This window comes from Rhinolophus sinicus, chromosome 2 (genome assembly GCF_057876585.1).
Source record: "Rhinolophus sinicus isolate RSI-liver-muscle chromosome 2, RSI-T2T, whole genome shotgun sequence".
NCBI classification, from domain to species: Eukaryota; Metazoa; Chordata; class Mammalia; order Chiroptera; family Rhinolophidae; genus Rhinolophus; species Rhinolophus sinicus.
In genome coordinates, this window is record NC_142502.1 from 55,892,736 (window position 1) to 55,912,383 (window position 19,648).

Below are 19,648 nucleotides of genomic sequence, written 5' to 3' on the forward strand. Positions count from 1 at the left end.
GAACACCCTCCCTACTCACCTGGTCTGGCCCCCATGACTTCTTTCTTTACCTGAAGATAAAGGAAATATTGAAAGGAAGACATGTTGATGACATTCAGGACGTCAAGGGTAATACGACGACAGCGCTGATGGCCATTCCAGAAAGAGTTCTAAAATTGCTTTGAAGGGTGGACTCGGCACTGTTGTTAGTGCATAGCTTCCCGCGGGGAGTACTTTGAAGGTGACTGTAGTGATATTCAGCAGTGGGGTATGTAGCACTTGTTCTAGGAGGAGTTCGTGAACTTAATTGTCAGACTCCGTATGGTCTATCTTCCTTGACATCATCATAGCCAGAGAGTTAAACAGTAAACTTTATTGTTCTCAGTCCTATTTGCTTCCATTTTTGGTCCTCAGTAACTCAAATTCCTCTAGAGGCTTATTGCAAGAGCTTTGGGGTGGGAAACCCTTCCATCTCCGAGCAGCGCTCTACTCTTTATAAAAGGATCTCAGTGTTAACTGCTCCTCACTGTCTGGCTGGGCTTTCTGAGCAACACCTGCTCACTCCCGGGTAGCTGACCTTTTGTCTAGTTTGGCCTAGGATTTCTCCCAGACAACATCTCCATCAGAATCCTTTCTCCCCTTCTTTCTCATGTCTCCTCTACTCAGCACTGGTCTAAAACAAAATGAATTCCTGGCGAGAGTTGGTAAGTGAGATTGAGGGAGGCCAAGAGGAAAGGGTCCTCTTGCCCACCAGAGTTAAGTGAGAGTCTGTGGATTTTTAGGTTCACTTTGTCCTTTTGTCCCTAAGGCAGATCTGCCCAGTGACAGTTTACATCACACCACTTGCTTCCGACCTCGCTCCCAGCGCCAGCCTGGAACAGGGCTTCCGTGGCTGGTCCTACGGTGTGTGGCTGTGCAAGAACAGCCACGGGGCTGCCACATCCCGGGCTCTGCTCGAGCTGTGTCGTCTCAAGCAGGATGTACCCACAGGAGGGCACGGCTCTAATTAGCGAGAAGGCAGAGTGTGTGCTTGCTCAGCCCTGTGTGTGCTGCTCAATAAGAAAAGCGCATGCATTTTCAGAGGATGTATTAGCATTAGGGGAAAAGTTTGCGCTTTCTTTAAAATTTCCTGGATGAAATCCGTGACCAATTTTAGAAAGGCTAGGCTTCAGAGCACTGTGTAGGAGGAACACGCACACGTCTTGTTACACTCAGCGGCATTCATTCATCACACCCACTCTAGACTTCCAACTTCTCTCCCAAGACAGCAGCACTTTTCAGACACTTAAAATACTTACATTTTATACTATGCGTACTACAACTGACTAAAGGTATAATCCACTGTCAGTAGAAATAGCTATAGGTAGATAAATTAAATGTTAACCCAGATTTTTACAAACCTACGTGCATGTCACGGCTAAAGACCATGTATTAGCCAATGTCCACAACAGTAAATAATAAGAAATTGAGGAACTATTGAGTTCATTCACACTTCCATATTCCAAACTCTTTACTTACTGTTCATTTCAATTTCATAGTAAGAGAAAGCAGCTGTTTGCATTTCCCTAAGTACAGTACAATTTCACTTTTTGCCATCCTTTGTGTTCATGTCTCAAAGGGAAAACAGATTTATTATTAAGTTATTTTGGTGTTTAAGAAATCCAACTGCCATGGACAGTGTCCAAGAAACCCAACCTTAACGCCACTCTGCAGCAAAGAGGAATCATTGTGTACGAAGGCAGCGCAGGATAGCCCTTGTGCACTGTGTTGGAAACGCACTCAGGTTGAGAGAACCATCAGAAGAGTTCCCTCTAAAATGTGCAAACACTTCCTCACCTTTTTCAAAAAAGTACAAAAATATGACTTAACCTTTCCTTAGTAACCTAGGACATTAAGAAAGAACAGGACATACGAAATTAAGAGGACTGGGTTTCACTTGCTGAGTCAGTCTGCACTGGGAGAATGCTCTCACTTCTTCACTGTGCTTTCCTGGGCTTGTCATCCTATGACGAGATCGCTGCACTCCTCAGGGAAGATTAGGTTAAACAGCCCACATAACGTGACTAGGGCAGGGCCCTGGCTCTTGTAGAAGGTGCTCCATGAAATGTCAGCTCACATCTTGTCCCCTCAGTACACAATCTATTGCTGTGTGCTGCAGGCGTGTCACCCCTCTGTGCATGCACATGTCACCGGATCACGTGCAGAATGGGTCACTGAGCAGAATAAATGCAACTCCAGGTCTGGCCCCAGGGATTGCTTCTATTTTTTTTTAAGTACTTATACCAGAGAACGATATTTATTTTTTCTCCTTTGGCTTTCTCTCTCCCCATAAAAGTGGGATATGAGCATATGACTCCTAGGCAATGGGGTATGGCAGCCTTTGTGCAAACTTGTTTCCTTTCACAAGCAGTTTATTTACCCTTCAAAAAGTCAGCCCCCCTTATGCTAGTTTCAGTTCATGTTTCATAGACCTTTGTACCCTAGTTTGAGTTTATATATATTGTTGTAAATGAAACCACAAAGCAATCAAGACAAACACTAAGCGGACACTTATATCTGAGTGTATGTTTTACCTGAGCCTTCACAGCAATTTTGTGCCCCTTTGTTTACTAATGATTTAAACGTGCTTTGCAGCCTATAGCTTCTGGGCTTAAAACATTTAGTTGTTAATGAAGCTAAGTACAGAAACTATTTACTTGGGTAGCTTTATCAAAAAACTAATATTTGCCTTTTCATCCCCACCACACACCAGGGAAGTGTGAGCTATGGGTTATCATTCGTACTTTAAAGATGGACAAATGCAGGTGTGACTGTAGTTCGGGTGTGAAGAGAGAAATATACACAAGACACAATTTAGAGGTGGTATCTTTCTTTACATCTATAAACCAAAAAGCATACAACACATTATTTACTCACCTCACTAAGAATATGCTTTAGCAACTCTTATGAATAATAACCATCTGCCTTACTTTCCACAGGCATGAAATCTGGCTGGGCCGATACTAAATTTGTTACCCATCTCCTTTCTATTCTCCTTTGCACCTGCTACTCAATGGATGATTTTTCCTTGCTACCTACTATTTTCATTTCAGCTGCCAGAGTTGCCTCAATTATTCTGTGAAACATATTCAGAACTCTACGAAGTCTAGAAAAGAGAATGGACAATATCATACCTTTTAATAAGCCTCTAAAGAAGGAAATTTAGTAGAAGAGTGAACTCCCAACATTCCTCGACAAATACCGCCTTCTCTGTGACGGTTTGCACTGAGGGCCCCAGTTGACCATACCCTCCTTTTTGTCTCCACTGTGTCTTGTATTCTGTGTCTATTATACCTCCCATCACAGTAAGGATGTATAATTATGTCTATGCCTCTTTCCCCCGCCAGGATGTGGCCAAACAATAGAAGAGACCCTGAGTTTAGCATAAAAGACACTGAACATAAGTTGGATGGAATGGAATTACAGAACAAAACTTTATAAAAGAAGATAAACATCCAGTCTCTATCAATTTAGTTGCATAGTTCTCAAATAAAAAAAGGAGTGAGCAAAATGGGTGAAGTGGGTCAAATGTACACACTTCCAGTTATAAGTCCTGGGGATGTAATGTCCAGCATGGTGACTACAGCTAACAATACTGTAGTGCGTATTTGAAAGATGCTAAGAGAGAATTAAAAGTCCTCATCACAATGGAAAAATTGTAACTATGTGTCATGACAGATGTTAGCTAAGCTTATTGTAGTAATCATTTTGCAATATATACATAAATCAAACGATTATGTTGTACACCCAAAACTAACACGATGTTATATGTCAATTTTATCTCAATTTAAAAATAATTTGTAATTTTATAAAAATAATTTATATTATTTTATCAAAATATAATTTATTTTATATAATTTATATTATCTTATAAAAATAATTGATAAAGTGGGTTCTAATAATTGTTTCACTACCATAAAGCTAGTTAAGAACCACAAAGATTCAGAATCCGGATTCATATTCTTCATGCAGTTTCGTTTTGATTTGCTCTGATAGTTGCACACTGACATGGCTCTTATATTTTATTAGTTGTCATTATTGTGCTTTCATTTCAAAAAATAGAAAAAAAAGATGTTTTCTGGAGACCGCTGTAAGGCCGACAATACGTTTAGGAATGAACAATTTTGGCTTTTAAACCATCACATTCTCATCTATTACTTGATATCCTGATTCTGAGCTATGTGTGGAGGACAGGGTGCAAAGATGCTAGACATAGCCTTTTTCTTTTTTTAAAATTAGTTTCAGGTGTACAAAACAATGTTAACAGTTAGACATTTATACCCCTCACAAAGTGATGACCCTCTTCCCCCGATCTACTACCCCTGACATCGCATAAAGCTGTTACAATTCCATTGACTCTATTCTCTATGCTGTATTCCACATCTTGTGACTATACATATATTAAATTATAGTTGACATTCAATATTATTCAGCTTCAGCTTCAGGTGTACACTGCAGTGGTCAGGCACAGATGGGCACTTATCTTATTAGACATAGTCTTTGAGGCTTTAAATTTTTTTGGTCTTGTTTTTAAGTCAATAAGGCCATGACTCAATCACTGAGTTTCAGTGGTAACAGTGAGAATTCAAATTACTTTGCAAACTCTTTCCCATATAATAGTTCTTTGGGCGATTTTAACATTACACTAGCAAACCACTGAGCTAAGATTAAAATCTTTTGTTCCCTGAGTCATATTTAAAATCATATTGCTTTATTTACCTTTCCATCATTTTAGTTACAAAATTAAGTAGCTGTGAAACTTTTTAACATCAAAATGAAGAATAAGAAAAATAAGTAAATCTCATGTTTCAGGAGAATCTCCTCTAGTGAAAGACAATTAAAAATGTTCAACCTCTCAGATCTCATTTTGTACCATACCTGTCCTGTGTATGCAAACTCCAGAGCCTGCTTTAATCCAAGGCTGGTCACACCATGTAAATTCACCTCGTCAGCTCCACTTTCCACCATACAAAGACTGAACATTGCCTGAGGTGGGAAAGAAAGGGAGACAGAGAATTATGGGACGGAAAAAGCAAGGGAACAAAACAAAGTCCTAGACAGGCTAGGAAAGAAAAAAAGTTTACAAGTGAAAGATGGATTTTGGTTTCTGAATCACTTCCACAAAGCTTCACTCACGCGAGCCACTGCAAATCACTTCGCTGTCTAACCAGGTACACACAAACAGTACTGCACACTTCACAGACAGAGTCTGTTTTAATCCCACAGCCGTTCTCTGGGGTGACTGTATTCAGGCCCACTCATGGGACTCATTCTCTTGATCCTGGGGAGTCACTGCTGTCATGAAATGTGCAGCACTCCCAAATACTCTCGCCAACAGGACACGGAAAGGAGCACCCTTGTCTCCCAACTTCTCCTTCTTTTTCCTGCCCCACCTCAATGACATACCTCATTTGTTTCATCTGCCACATTTCACACACTCTATCCCAGTGGTTCTCAAAATGTGGCCACTTGGCTGGCAACATCTGTATCACCCAGGAAATTGCTATAGATTCTTGGGGCCCCAGTCCAGACCGACTGAGTCAGGAACTCAGAGTGGGGCCCAGCAATTTGGGGGCAATGGGCCATCCAAGTGACTCTGATGCTCACTTGAAATTGAGAACCACTGTCTAAGTTATTCAGTGAAAATCAATTTGCCCCCAAACCAATTCTCCAGATGGTTTCAACTTATCAGCTCTTCCACTGAATGATCAATATGTCAAATGGAAACTTGAAAATTAAAAAGATGACAACTTGCCAAATTAAACAAATGGGTTGGACCTCCCCACTCCAAAAAGGGCCCACATTAATTTGTACACCTTTAACAAGTTTGACTTAAAAGATACAAAGAGAATATTCAATTTTGTGTTACTGATGATTAAATACACTATTTAGATGGTATGTATCTGCGTAGTAAAAAATTAACTTTACAAAGAGAGAGGTCTGTTTCTGCCCTGAGCTTCTTCTGGAAGGTGATCTCTAGGCCCTTGGAATATCCGCCTGATGGGAGTGTCTCTGTTTGTCTGGAGGCTTTTCCCACTGACAGTCTAGCAACATGATTTATGATAGGGGTCTTGGGCAAAACCATGTCAGTTTTGACCTCCAGAGGAACTGGAAACTAAAGGTATTAACTTGACCTCCAGGAGAGGCTAGAGACGAAAAGTCAGCCACACAGGCAGTCTATGATTGAGCCCCAGTAAAAATTATGGACCCCAGAAGTTTGGGCAAGCATCCCTGGTGGGCAGTCCTCTGTGTATACTGTCACACAGCATGGCCAGGAGGAGGTAATGCTATGACTCCACAGGGGAGGATGGCCAGAAACTCCGTGTTTCGTCTCCTTCTGCACTCTGCCCTATGTGACTCTTTCCTTGCTTGGTTCCAATTTGCATCGGTCCCCAGTAATGAGCCATATCCACGAGTACAAAAGCTTCTGTTGAGTTCTGTGACTCTGTCTAGTGAAATATTGAACATGAGAGTAGTTCTAGGAATCCCCTCAAACTCACAATTGGTATTAGAAGTGAGGAAAGTCTTGAGGAGACTGTCCTTTCAGATTTTGAAGTTTGGCTAACTTCACAGAAATATGAAAAACTGGGCAACAATACACCTCACTGTTCTATGCAGTAATATTTCAGTTCACACTAAATCTTTTTAATTTTAAAAATGTGATATTTTGTTTTGCCAGTGTATTACTATTCATCCTTTAGCAAATTTTTATTTTGATAAATTTATTGCTGATCCTCGCCATTTTATACATTTTAAATTAAGACTGTATTTAACTTTCAGAAATTTATTTATCATGAATAAACAAAATCTAACCTTTAAAATCTCATCTCAGTCTATCCTTTAGAAGCTGTTAAAGGCGAATGGTCAATGTGGTAAATCTGCAACCTGGTTAGTTAGTGAGTTGATCTGACTTCTCATAGTTGTCACCAGCAGTTAAGGTACTCTGTGTTAGGTTAAGAACACTGATTTTGAAGTCACATAATCCTTGGTTTGGTAAAGCACAGTGGTTAAGAGCAAACTTGTGACCAAATAATTCTGGGTTTGAAGACTGACAAGTGACCAGTACAAACGCGTAACCTGTGATTCAGTTTTCTCATCTGAAAAATGGGGCTAAAAAGTGTACTTACTTCATGAACTTATTTGAATATTATATGGCAGTACATATATAAAGTATTCAGGACAGTGTCTGACATATGGCAAGCTCTTAGTGAAATTTATATTTTGTGATAACAATAAAATAGAATGAAGTTTCTTTTATGTATCCTCTGGTTAAAAGGACTGCTACATTATAAGTACCCATTTCTGGGTTTTTGTTTTGTTGTTGTTGTTGTTGTTGTTTGAAAATGAAGTGTGACTATACATAAAAAATGCTAACAGGAAATTGACTAATGTTACATGGATTCTGCTTATGCATTTGTAAAAGATCTGAAATTTTAAAATTAAAAAGCATAGATCTCAAATAAAAAAATCTTTGAATTTGTGTAATTCTGAATGTGCTTCTAGACTTCTTATGGCTACTTTTAAAAGAATCAGAAAGAAATTTCAGTTGTTTTCACTGTCTGTTTTTTATTATATCGGTGCTTCAGTTTTTAATATTCCCCAACTAGTTTCTTTTTCCAGATCTCCCAAGTGGCACTTGCACCTGATATGGTGACCAGCTGCTGTCCAACAACCCTACATGCAGAGAAAGACAGAAATGACTCATCATGCAGAAGAATTATCGGGGTTGATGAAATGGAAAAAGTTCCCGAGAGCAAAAGTTAAATGAAAGAACAAGATGCCAAGGGAGCTTTATGAACCTGCCTTCCTAGATGTCTTTCAAAAGCAACCAATGCAATTGGCATAGAACCAGCATCCTCAACCACAGGGTTGTGAGCTGCTGAACTTGAAGCCTGGCTTGGTAGACTTGGGGAGAGAACACAACCCCTTAAGTAATGTACATATATATTTGTACATATTATTATAAGCAATAAAGGAACACCAAATTGGTCATTGTGGCTATAATATAGGGTATGACTGTAGAGAAAAGAAACTATTAATTTTACTCTGTTTACGTAGTATTATTTGGATCATTACAATGGATCTGTGTATTTCTGACAACTGCCTTTTGCAAACTTTGTTTTATTTTTAATTTTCAGGACTGTGTAGGCAGACACATCTGGTGCAAATCCTGGTTCTATAATGTACTACTCTGTTTCCCCAAAAATAAGACCTAGCTGGACAATCAGCTCAATGCATCTTTTGGAGCAAAAATTAATATTATATTACATTATATTATAAAGACCAGTCTTATATTATAGTAAAATAATACCGGGTCTTATATTGATTTTTGCTCCAAAAGACGCATTAGAGCTGATTGTCCAGCTACGTCTTATTTTTGGGGAAACACGATAATTATGTAGGCGATTCACCTTGAAAATGTTACCTTGGCTAACTCGTTAAATTCTCAGAAGCTCAGGCCCCTTATTTGTAAAATGAGGATAATATCTATCTCACAGGGTTGTCGTGAGATTTAGATACAATTATGCTTAAGGTCAAGCATAATACCTGGTACACAGTAGGTGCTTAATAAATAGAAACTATTATTCTAATCCACACTGATGGTTGTACTCTCCTATGTCTTCCGTTGATCCCTACTGGAATAAGAGCTAAGAAACAGCCCTTCCCTCTGCTCTCTGCCAAAATCCATTCCTTTCAAATACTTTCCTAATGACAATCCTATTGGTTGTCCTAGTACTGGTTGCAAGACTTCACTTTCATCACATCCTACTTTAAGGAAAGACCCCATCCTAAAAACCATCACCACCATTTCTATCAATGCATGACTTCCATTCTGACATCATATCACATAGTTTGGAAATTTAATGTTACAAATTTAACATAATTTTTAAAAGTTAAAAAATTGGTTACTTTTAAAAACGGTAACTATTAAATCAAGGTCAATATCTTGGGTTTAATAAATTTACAAGGCACCTCGATTAGGAAAAGCCTCACAGCATACCACGAAAGTAAGAAGAGCCTGGCCATCTGACACAGTGAAACACCAGCTGCCTAAGCTGCCTTGTGAAACAATGTCTAGAAACCCACAGCGAAAGACAAAGCCTCCTTGGGTAGCAAAAGAGGTAATGAGACCAAAGGTACTATCTTTTAGCATCGAACTTCTTGAAAAGGTAAACTAAGCTTCATGAAAGTGTCTTTCTTATTCACTGAGGAGATCCTAGACCCCAGCATTGCATGCATGCACTAAACACGGGTAAATGAATAGATGAACAAACTGACAAGCTCTTCAAAAATTCAGTGGCAGATGATGCCCAGCTATTCTACACGGCTGTAAACAAAAAGAATTAATTTGACATAAGAAAAAAACTGTCGGGATGTAAAATGTTTTTGATCCTGGGATATAAAACACAGCTAAAGTTAAAGAGAAAGAGTATCTACCATAAGCTAAATACAAATGAGATCATTTGGAAAAATGAAGACCATATGGTAATGTCCTCTATTAAGCCACAACATTCTGCTGAAGCAGAATGGGATGAGGCTCTGCCTGGGAATCTGAAAGCACGGCACAGACTCTTCCTTGGTTCATACTGTTCTGTCTTTGGAAGAGCCTTGGCCAGGCTGAGCTTTACAGTCATCACAGCTCACTCCGGCTGACAACATGCTGCCACCGCCACAAATCTTTCTAATTGGAAACCCAGTTTGTGAGAATACAATCCACTGTAAGTGCCTACCACAGAGAGAGTTGTGGATTTGAAGGGTGTCATTTGTCCTGTATTTCACACAGAAATGACACAAATTGAGTCCTAAAAACACAGTACATGAGTTAAGTTTCCTTGGGTCATGTTTGTTGACATGCAGTCACAGGATGAGCCGCAACCAGTGTTAAGCTGATACATTATTACGCCACAAAACTGGCCGATGGAAATTCTACTACATCTTCAAAGACAAGTAGAATGACAGCTGATAGACTTTTTTAAGCACTTAAAGTTGGTGAAATATAACCTTTTTACTTGGTAAACTATGTCTAGCTTTGGAGTTGTACTGAACATGAGCAAGATACACTGTGAATTCCCATTTTTATCAGGAATCCAGATGGTTTTACAGGTGAAATAACTGGAGTATTTTGGGCACATTCAACCCTTATCTTTTACAACAGAGTTAAATAAAAGTAAACAAACACATATAAGGAAGTTGAAAAGAGCAACTTGCAATGACTGCAGATCTAGCCCAATCCCTTGCATCTTTTATACGCCCAGTGTTACATAACCAGTGATGCTTACAACGGCCATAAGGCATTACAGAGATTTGCACTACCTTCTGAATCAACAAAGATTACATTTTGCTCAATTTAGTGTTAATGGTCATTATCCTTTATTGCATTTTGGTCATACCTTACATATAGAATGGGTAGTAAATCTTAGCTAATGAGACTATTCAACTCACCACAATAGCCCATTTCCCTGGCATTATGGAGAAAAGGGTCCTGACCACAGTTGAACTTGACTATTTACCTTTTTATCTCCCAAATGCAAAAGCAATCCAATCCACCCGGAGAGTTTAATGGCCTGAAAGAGTGGGGAGGCTTGGTTGGAAGGTTTTTTCCCCCCTTATATATTTTATATCTGTTTCAATTCTCCTCAAACAGTATAGTAATACTCTCAGAGAATAAAATATCAGGAAAAACAAAAATGGTAAAATTATATTACTATAATTATAATTAGGCAGCAAAAATTAATATTTCTAAAATACCAGTTTTCCCTCACCTTAGCCACATAAAGGAAAAAACCATGTTATACGCTAAAAACTGTGAAACATACTGGTTTTCCCAACATTTTCAAATACGTAGTTTTGTTTATTTGAAAAATCTAGCTGTATTTCACAGCTTTGCTCTTGGCACAGCTTCTTCTTAAATTAACTCCATGGTGATAACGAGCCCTTCAAAGCCAGCAAGATTATGGTTATGTTATTTCTCTTTAGAATTCTCCTCCTGGATGCAGCCATATTTCAACATCTTGCGTCTCCTGGGGGAGAATGGAATGAAATGGAAAAAGAACACAAATCAAGTTGTTGTTTTCTTATCTAAAGACATAGAAAGTGTGAAAGCCAGAATCTGTTGCCCATCATGAAGTCAGGTTATCCACGAATGGTATTTATCCTTGTCACTTGTTACATACTCTGGAAAATGGCACCCACACATCTGGCTTTAGTCTTGGGCCACTGTCTCAGATCCCTTAGCTTCTGCTCAGTCCTCTGTGCTTGTTACCTTCCAGTCTATGGTTATATCCCTTGGGTATGGGATTTCAATACTTTACTACCTACCATGGAAAGAAGTCCATTCTTTTATCTGTAAACATCTCTCAGATATTTAGAGATGGCACTTTTACTCTTCCTGTTGAATATAACTGATGAGCCACTATTGAATGACTCTTTCCCAACTAGAATGCCGTGGGTCTGTCCTCATACGGCAGCCAAGTCACAATCCTGCCTTTCAAAATCTAAGGACACACTAAGACCAAACCTGGACTTCCTGCATCTTGACAGCTGTCCTAAGACAGACTTTGGGGCCTGCAGGAAAGAGTGACTGAGCAGATGTATCTACAGGAATCTGTGGGAGTAGCTATAAAAAAAAGAATAATTTTAGAGGACAGTAATATCAGGAAAGGTTGAAAGCCTGAAGAGAAAAAAAAAAAAAAAAGGGGGTGGAGCAACTGAGGAGGTAGAGTGAGGGAGTCTATGTTGATTAAAATACGACAGGCATTCAGGGAGAATCCTGTGAGTAACACACGGAAGAGGCTCATGTGTGGCTCATCAAAAGCACACTGGGTGTGTTTTCAGTATCACAACTAAAACCTTGCTTCCCTTCTGAAAATGGAATTTTAAAACTGGAAGGTACTTTAGAGATCACGGGCTCCTCGCTACTCAAGGTGTGGTCCCTGGGTCAGCAGCACTGGCATCACCGAGGAACTTGTTAGAAATGCAGTCTCGGGCCCACCTCTGACCTCCTGGATGGGAAGGTGCATTTTAGCATGGGCTGCAAGTGAACCACATGCACATTAAAATATGGGAGGCACGGCTAGAGTCGGTCCTCCACCCCTTGCAATACTCCTTGCATATATGAATATTTGAAGTGATGAGACACCCAACACTTTACCAAAAAATGCAACATATTAATAAGACCCTCCAAATATTGAATCATAATCACCCTCCTGATACCTTGCTCCCCTTGGCCCCAGCAGAAGGTCAATAAATTTAATCTTTTCTGTTTAGCAACCTTTGTGACATGTGGTAACAGCTCTTACGTCTCCTATTGGCAAGAGCACCTAGTCCAAATTCTGAGTCTTAAAATGTTAGTGCTCAAAGCCAACACTAGAAATCCTGCAGTCCCAGGAGAAGACCAGAGTCCAAATCCCAGCAAGGAAGGACTGATCCCCAAATGCAGGGGGACAGCAAAGGAAGTTCCTGCTTCTGAAATCAAAGTAAAACACCCATGGTTTCAAGAAAGCCTTTAAAAGAGTAAATCACTCAATGTTCTTTGGATGGTGGCAGTGTTAGGAGCCTTAAGGCAAATCCATCACACAACCTTATTTTTACCAATTTCTTTGGTTGACTTTCTCTCATCCATTTCCTTCTTATCATATTTTTCTAAAGAGTGGTTGTGGGGACAGAGCCCCAGAAAGCAGTTTCCAGGCTCTCGGCCTCACATAGAAAGGTGCTGGCTCAGGTAGTAAATGGCCATCAACTGTGATTGGATGGCCATCAGCTGTGGCTACTTGGCCATCAGCTGTAACCAGTGAGCCATTGGCCACTAATATAACTGCCGTGGCTACGCTAGCAAGAAAATGGGGGCTAGCAAGAAGATGGTGGCTGAGCTAGCAAGAGCGGATTGCAGAGAGGCGGATGCCGCCAGCGAGAATATAGTGATATGACTCCCCTACTTATGGCTCCGTGGGTGTTCCTTTTGGCCTCACCACATCCTGCGTTCTTATGTGGGGAGCGGGACCAGAGACCCCGCATGACTCCCTGCATGACAGTGGTCATCTCAGGGCTACTATGGACATAAATCCCTCAGTCCCATTCCTATGGAATTCAAAAAGTAGGAGCTTTTAAGGAGTTTCAATTTGCCAAAACAAATGACAAGGCAGTTTCTTAGTGGCTGCCTGGAGCCCTGTTTAGGGCTGTGAGGCCACATCCAGGCTCAAGGGAGTGGTCAGGATCTAGTTATTGTGTTTGTCATGGGGATAATGACAGATGTGCCTGCCCTGCACCATAAAGCATATATATGTACAAGCACTAAAACATGCTGTGTCTGTCCTAGAATTCACGACGTTATCCCATAAAATCTATTACCCTTTTTTCTATAGAGAACTTTTGGGAAGAGTGTTGAAGATAATAGTGTGGAATCATCTCAATCATCACTTATTATTCTACTCTTTAAAAACCCAATGTACGTTAACAATCACTCTTAAAATTTTAACCCAAAATTTCAACAGTTCCTCTATTTTTAATGTTCTCTTTTAATATCTTTTTCTTCAACATATTAACATAAAATAAGGTATATAAGACTATAAAAATAGGCTCCCAGTCCAGCTGTGGAATTTCTCAATCTGTCATTTTATGCATCACTTTAGTTTGATAGCTGCAAGTCAGGCAATACACGTCGGAGCCACTCTCCCCATTATTAGGCGTACACACAGATGAGTGCAAGAGCTCCGGCTAACACGCTGTGTCTTCTAACTCCATTAGTTACTAAGCAACCACTTCACTGGAACCTTCATGATCCAGGGCAGAACAGGCCAGTTTAATATAAAATGTTCGGGTTGTCCCATATGTTCACTCCTTTTGCAAACTCATTTGATGCTTTGTCCGTGCAGGCTACACACAGTCTCCACATCTTACAAAATGGGGGGAAAAAAGAGTTTAAGAATAATCCATAGAGTTCAAAAACCTTTCAAAATTAACTAAAGAACTTCTGTTAATCCTATAAAAAATGTATACATATATATACAATTTTTAAAGTGACATGAACCATTTGATATGAAAAAATCTCTCGTATCACTTTAGCATCACGTGTCTCCAATTGAGAATGCTGGTAATTCAATCTTTCGGGAATCCAGGCATGCAAGCCCAAAATCCAATCCACATCAGATGGGCTAATTAAAAGCAATTGATTCAACAAGCAGCTGGACCATCCTACAGTGTGGACAATTTATTCTGAATCAGTTTTTTTTTATATTCTATAAATAAAAATTATAAACAGAATCAAGGCATATCTTACAGATCCCAATAATACTTTATACCAATTTATCAGATCACATGATCAGCTGTCTTGCCCCTCTTTTACAAAACATCTGTCTTTGCTCAATACTCAATTTCTAAAGGTTTAAAATTTTCATCAGCTTTATTATCCTTCAAACATGTGTTCTCATTCTTTCAGATGAAACTAAGGTTGACTGTTATCACTACAATTAAATAAGCATGAGTGAAATTGTGATTTTGAATAAAACACTGTAAAAGTTATAATTTTAAAAGCACAAAAATGATGTGGCAGAAAAAGTGAAATAATCTTTCAACACACACTTGAAACAAACACATATAAAGACGTTAGCACAATGACTCTATAGAGTAAATGATGAAAAGTTAGCTATTATTATTACATCATATACTTCTCCCTTCATAGTATTTACATTTAGTAGAAGTGAATCCATTTAAATGAAAAACTGCAGACCAGAGTTCACCATTCTCCACGTACTATAATGAGCACAGTGCACTATCAGCACAATAATGAAAATAGTAGCTGAAATGTTAATGATTTCTCGGGCATTGATGCAAATAATTTTAAAAGGGAATGTGACAATGATTCTTTAGAGGCTCTCAGCTTTCCATTTAAAAAGGAAATAATATTTGACCACTCCCACTATTAACTGGTGCTTCACCTTGAATAAAGGGAATTCTATTTTTAGCAGATGTGTTCAGTTAAAAGGAAATTATGAAGCCAATTTAATTAGAAAAACCAAAACCCACACACCTTTTGGTCCTATCCCACACAATACCCCAAATCAACCTTCTCCAGTTTATTCCACCATTGCAGCTTCTATAACAGGCGGATGTGTAGCTGTTGTCAGCCAGGCAATTAATGCTTATCGAGGATCCACCCGGTGTGAGGCTCCGTAACAGACTGTCTAGAAGATGTCAGATTTGACTGCTTCATTTGGCTTTGCTGAATGTCAAGGCCATCATTAATGGTGCTATTTTTTTCCCAGCTAAATTTAAAAGCTATTTCATGAGGCCTCTTCTTGGTAGATATTAACTAAGTGACTAAGCGTCAGATACAAAGCAGAATGCCAACAATTACTCATAGACAACAGTTGATTATGACTTAGGTGACAAATTGAGCACATTTTCAACTGTGGGTGATTTTTGTCAATTTCTACAGCTCTTTGGAACTATATTTTTGTAGGTTTTTTTTAAAGTCACAATTGCCTTAAGAAAAGTCTATTGCTACATTTTAGGTCCCTCTTCTAAACCAGATTGTGGTATTTTGAGGGGAAGAGACCACACGCTAACACATGAGGTCCCTAATCAGCCAAGGACTCGGAAACTTGTGAGTAGCCAGGTGTCCAGTTTTTCCTGGCTCCTAATTCCCTAGTGGCTTTAGGTGATCTGTCCATGTAAGACGAAGCAGGTTGGAACCCAGAGAAGAGCAAAATGTCTGCTGGGTCACAAGTCTTTTGGATTCAGCCCTTAAATCTTCTTTCCAACAGTACATACCCACTAAGAATCTAGTAAGTTTTATGTTGGGGACTTGGTACAATCATCATTCTCCTGTTTTTTAGCTCAATCTCAGCATCAGCAATGCATAGTCTCATGTGTGGGGAGAAGACAAGTTAGTGCCCCAGTGTCTCTGAGCCATCCTTTGGCTCCCACCCCCACTCTCCATCTATTATGCAGAGAGGTCTGTACGGATAAAGAAAAACAAAGTTAGTTTCAATGAAAATCACTTTTACTTGTGAAAGTTCAATCAGGTGTCACTGAAGTTTTGCACTTACTTTTGTCTCTATGGGCTCAGGCGTCCTTGTCACTGCTGAATAAATATAATCCAAAATCCCGGAGAGGGGAACGAGCTTTGCTCACTGAGCTGATGACTCCAAACGCTTAACACGTTGCGTACGGATCACAAGAATCTTCACGAGGGATTTAAACCCTGCCGTACGCAACGTGTTATAAAACTAAGTGGTGGCTTTTTGTCTTTACTATTTTTAGTTATATAAGTAATATACGAGCATAGTCTTCTTTAAAAAATTCAGTTATCATCAAAAGAATTAAAGTCTTACTTTCTGAGAAAGTAGGATTTGAGCAAAGACCTGAAGAGGAAAAGGGAGCAAGTCATGTAGCTCTCTAAAAGAGTAATGCAGGTAGAGGAAACAGCTGTGCAAAGTCCCTGAGGTGAGCACGCAGGCGTGTCTGAGGAATAGCAAGGAGGCTAGTGTGACTGGAGCAGAGAGAGGAAGGGCCTGATGAGGTAGACTCATGTAGACTAAGGCACTGACTGGCTTTTACTATTGGTGAAAGGGGAAGTCATCAGAGGGAGTTGAGCAGAAGTGACATAATCTGACTTTTGCTTTCAAATAAGATCACTGGAGCTGCAGTATTGAGATAGACTCCAAGGGATCAAGGATTGAAGTAGGAAGATTAAGTAGGAAGGAAGATACTGCAAAACTCCCGGCAAAAGATGACAGTAGCTTGCACCAGGGTGGTAGCAGTAGACGAAGTAGTTGGAGTCTGAATATATTTTGAAAGTAGTGTAATGAGACCTGTTGGCGGTTTTCATGTCAAGAACTACTCGGCACTTTGGGGTCTGCATTAATTATAAAGTTGCTATTAACTGAAATGGAGAACACTGTGCAACAAGCTGGTTTGTGGCAGGAAATTAGGAGTTTGATTTGGACACATTAGATTCATGATGCCTCTTAAATATTCAAGTAGAGATGATGAGCTGGCCATTGGAGATACAAGTTCTGGAGGTCCAGTTTGAAGATATAAATTTGGGAGTTACCATCTGTGATGATTAATTTTATCTGCCAACTTAACTGGGTCACGGGGTACCCAGATATTTGGTCAAACATTATTATGTGTGTATCTGTGATGGTGTTTCTGCGTGAGATTAAGATTTGAATCAATAGACTGAATAAAAAATTGCCCTCCCTAATGTGGGTGGGCCTCGTACAACCGGTTGAAGATCTGAATAAAACAAAAGGTTGAATAACGGAGTCTCTGCCTGACTGGGTTCAAACGGTTATAGTGGCCTTTTCCTGCCTTTGAATACAAACTGAAACACTGGCTCTTCCTGGATCTCGATCCTGTGGTTTTCAGACAGAAACTATACCACTGGCTCTCTTGGGTCTCCAGCTTGCCGACTGTGTAGATCTTTAGACTTGTCAGACTCCATGATTATGAGCCAAGTCCTAATAATAATAATAATGAATATATATATATATATATATATATATATATATATATATATAATCTGTTTCTATGGAGAAACCTAATATACCATTTTATAATATATACGTAAAGTCATTAGACAGTATGAGTATCATGGAAGCTGCTGTAGAGAGTGAAATGCAAGGACTGAATCCAGGCCACTCCTATTTTAAGAAGATGAGATGAGGTAAAACCAGCAAATACTATTGAGAAGGAGCTGTCAGGGTGTGGAAAGAAAACCTGGGAAATCCAAAAGTGTTGCAAGAGACAAGAAGTAATCGAGATGCTGATGAGTTGAAAAAAAAAAAAACAGAATTGGAAATTAATTATTTGATTTGGCTACATTTTATTTACAATTTTTGTATCTATGTTCCTAAATGAGATATGGTTCTCATTTCTTTTGCTGCCTTTGTGTTTTAGTAATAGCATTATGCTAGCCTTATAAAATAAAGTATGTGGCTTCCCATTTTCTTTTAGACTTTAAAACAGTTTTATATAATATGGGAAATAGCTATTAAGTAAAGTGCTGGTAGTATTAGCAAATGAAAAATTAGGGTCCATTGCCTTTCTGAAGAGGTATGTGGCTATTTTGACTATTTCTTGACCCAATTTCTTTTATTTTTCTCTTTTCCTGTGGTCCAATTTTGGTAATTTATATTTTCCCTAGAAACACATTCACCAAGGTTTTGAAGTTTATTGATATAAAGTTTATACAGTATCTCTGATAATCATTTTTCCTTTCTTCATCTCTAAATGTCACCCTTTTCATTTTTTATGCCCCAAATTATTATTTTTATATATGCATTGCTTCTTCCCTTTTTATAGTTCTTGAATACATTTTGCCATAGTTTGTCTACACAACTCATATTAAAAAAATAGTTAAAAATATTTGACAACATTAAGAAAACTTTCCTTGCTACTTTACAAATACATGCTTTTATCCTTATTTCCTTCCAGCTATTTTATTTAGGTTTATTTTATAATTCCAACTTTTGGAGTTGAAAGCATACTTCATTATTCTAAATCTTTCCTATTTTTAAATAAATGTGCCAAGACTTGGAGAGGACATTACAATGGGTTACCCAGATCCATCTTTAATGAAGAATTTTTGCAGTCCCAGATGCTGGGAGAACTGTGGGCAGGCAGACTTCAGCAGCCAGCCTCTTCAGGGATTGCCTTAGTTGCTGAGAGTACCTCATCCAAGATCACGCTCCTCCCAGGGTGCCCCAATGACCAATCCGTGCAAGAATATAATGTCCTGGCCACATCGGCAGAGCACTGAATGAAGGGCATTCAGCTGTGGAGTCCGCTGAAACTATTGTTGGGCTTGCATCAAAGATCAACTTAAATTCTGCTTTCTTCATCTCCCTCTGTAGGTGTTGATTCCAAGGGCTCTTTGCACTCAACTCTGTCTCACGGCATTCTTCCCAGGGAACCCAGGCTATAATCGTCCATCTTAGGAACAACATTTTAATTACTATTTAGTTTTAAATATATATATTTTTTAATTTTGACATTGACTTTTCCCTTAACTCATGAATTATTGAGTGCTTTTTAAAAAAACTGTAAGTGTATAGGAGGTAAGATTAATAACTTTGTCATTGATTTTTGGTTCTAATGGGCTCCTTATGGCCTACTTACTATGTGGTCAGAATTGACTTGCTCAACAAGTTTTTACAACTACTTCATGTGTGTTGAGAATGTGTGCTATCCAGATTCTCTACATTATTATTTTTTAATCTGTACGAGCATGATCTGCCAGTTTCAGAGAGAAAAGTGTTAAAAAAAATCTCCCACTATGAGGATTTGTTGATTTCTCCCTACGATCCTATTATTTTCCTAAAATATTTTGAAGACTTATTATTATAAATGGATTTTGGTTCATAACTATTACCTTCTTGAGAGATTGTTAGTTTGGTCAGCACTGAATATAAGTTTCTGTCCCTTCTAATTCTGTTCATCCTGAATTCTGGTTTGGGACATCATTACATATACTTTATTAGTATCTGAGTGTCTGACGAACACATTTTTCTGAGGTATGTTCCTTATAAACAAAATACACTTAAGTTTATATTTTTAATCAATCTGAGTCTGTGCCTTCAATGGATGACTTTGAACAGTTCATGTATATTGTGATTACTAAAATACT

General features: G+C 38.9%; 1 protein-coding gene across 5 annotated transcripts in view; it reads right to left on the reverse strand.

Annotated features, from left to right (window-relative positions):
• Window positions 1–19,648, reverse strand: part of KLHL32 (kelch like family member 32) — a 197,199-nt gene that overhangs the window by 109,977 nt on the left and 67,574 nt on the right. For all 5 annotated transcript variants that reach the window (XM_088795544.1, XM_088795543.1, XM_088795547.1 and 2 more), the window contains exon 4: window positions 4,897–5,004. In XM_088795544.1, coding sequence (XP_088651670.1) covers window positions 4,897–5,004 — 108 coding nt within the window. The remainder of the gene's footprint in view (window positions 1–4,896; window positions 5,005–19,648) is intronic.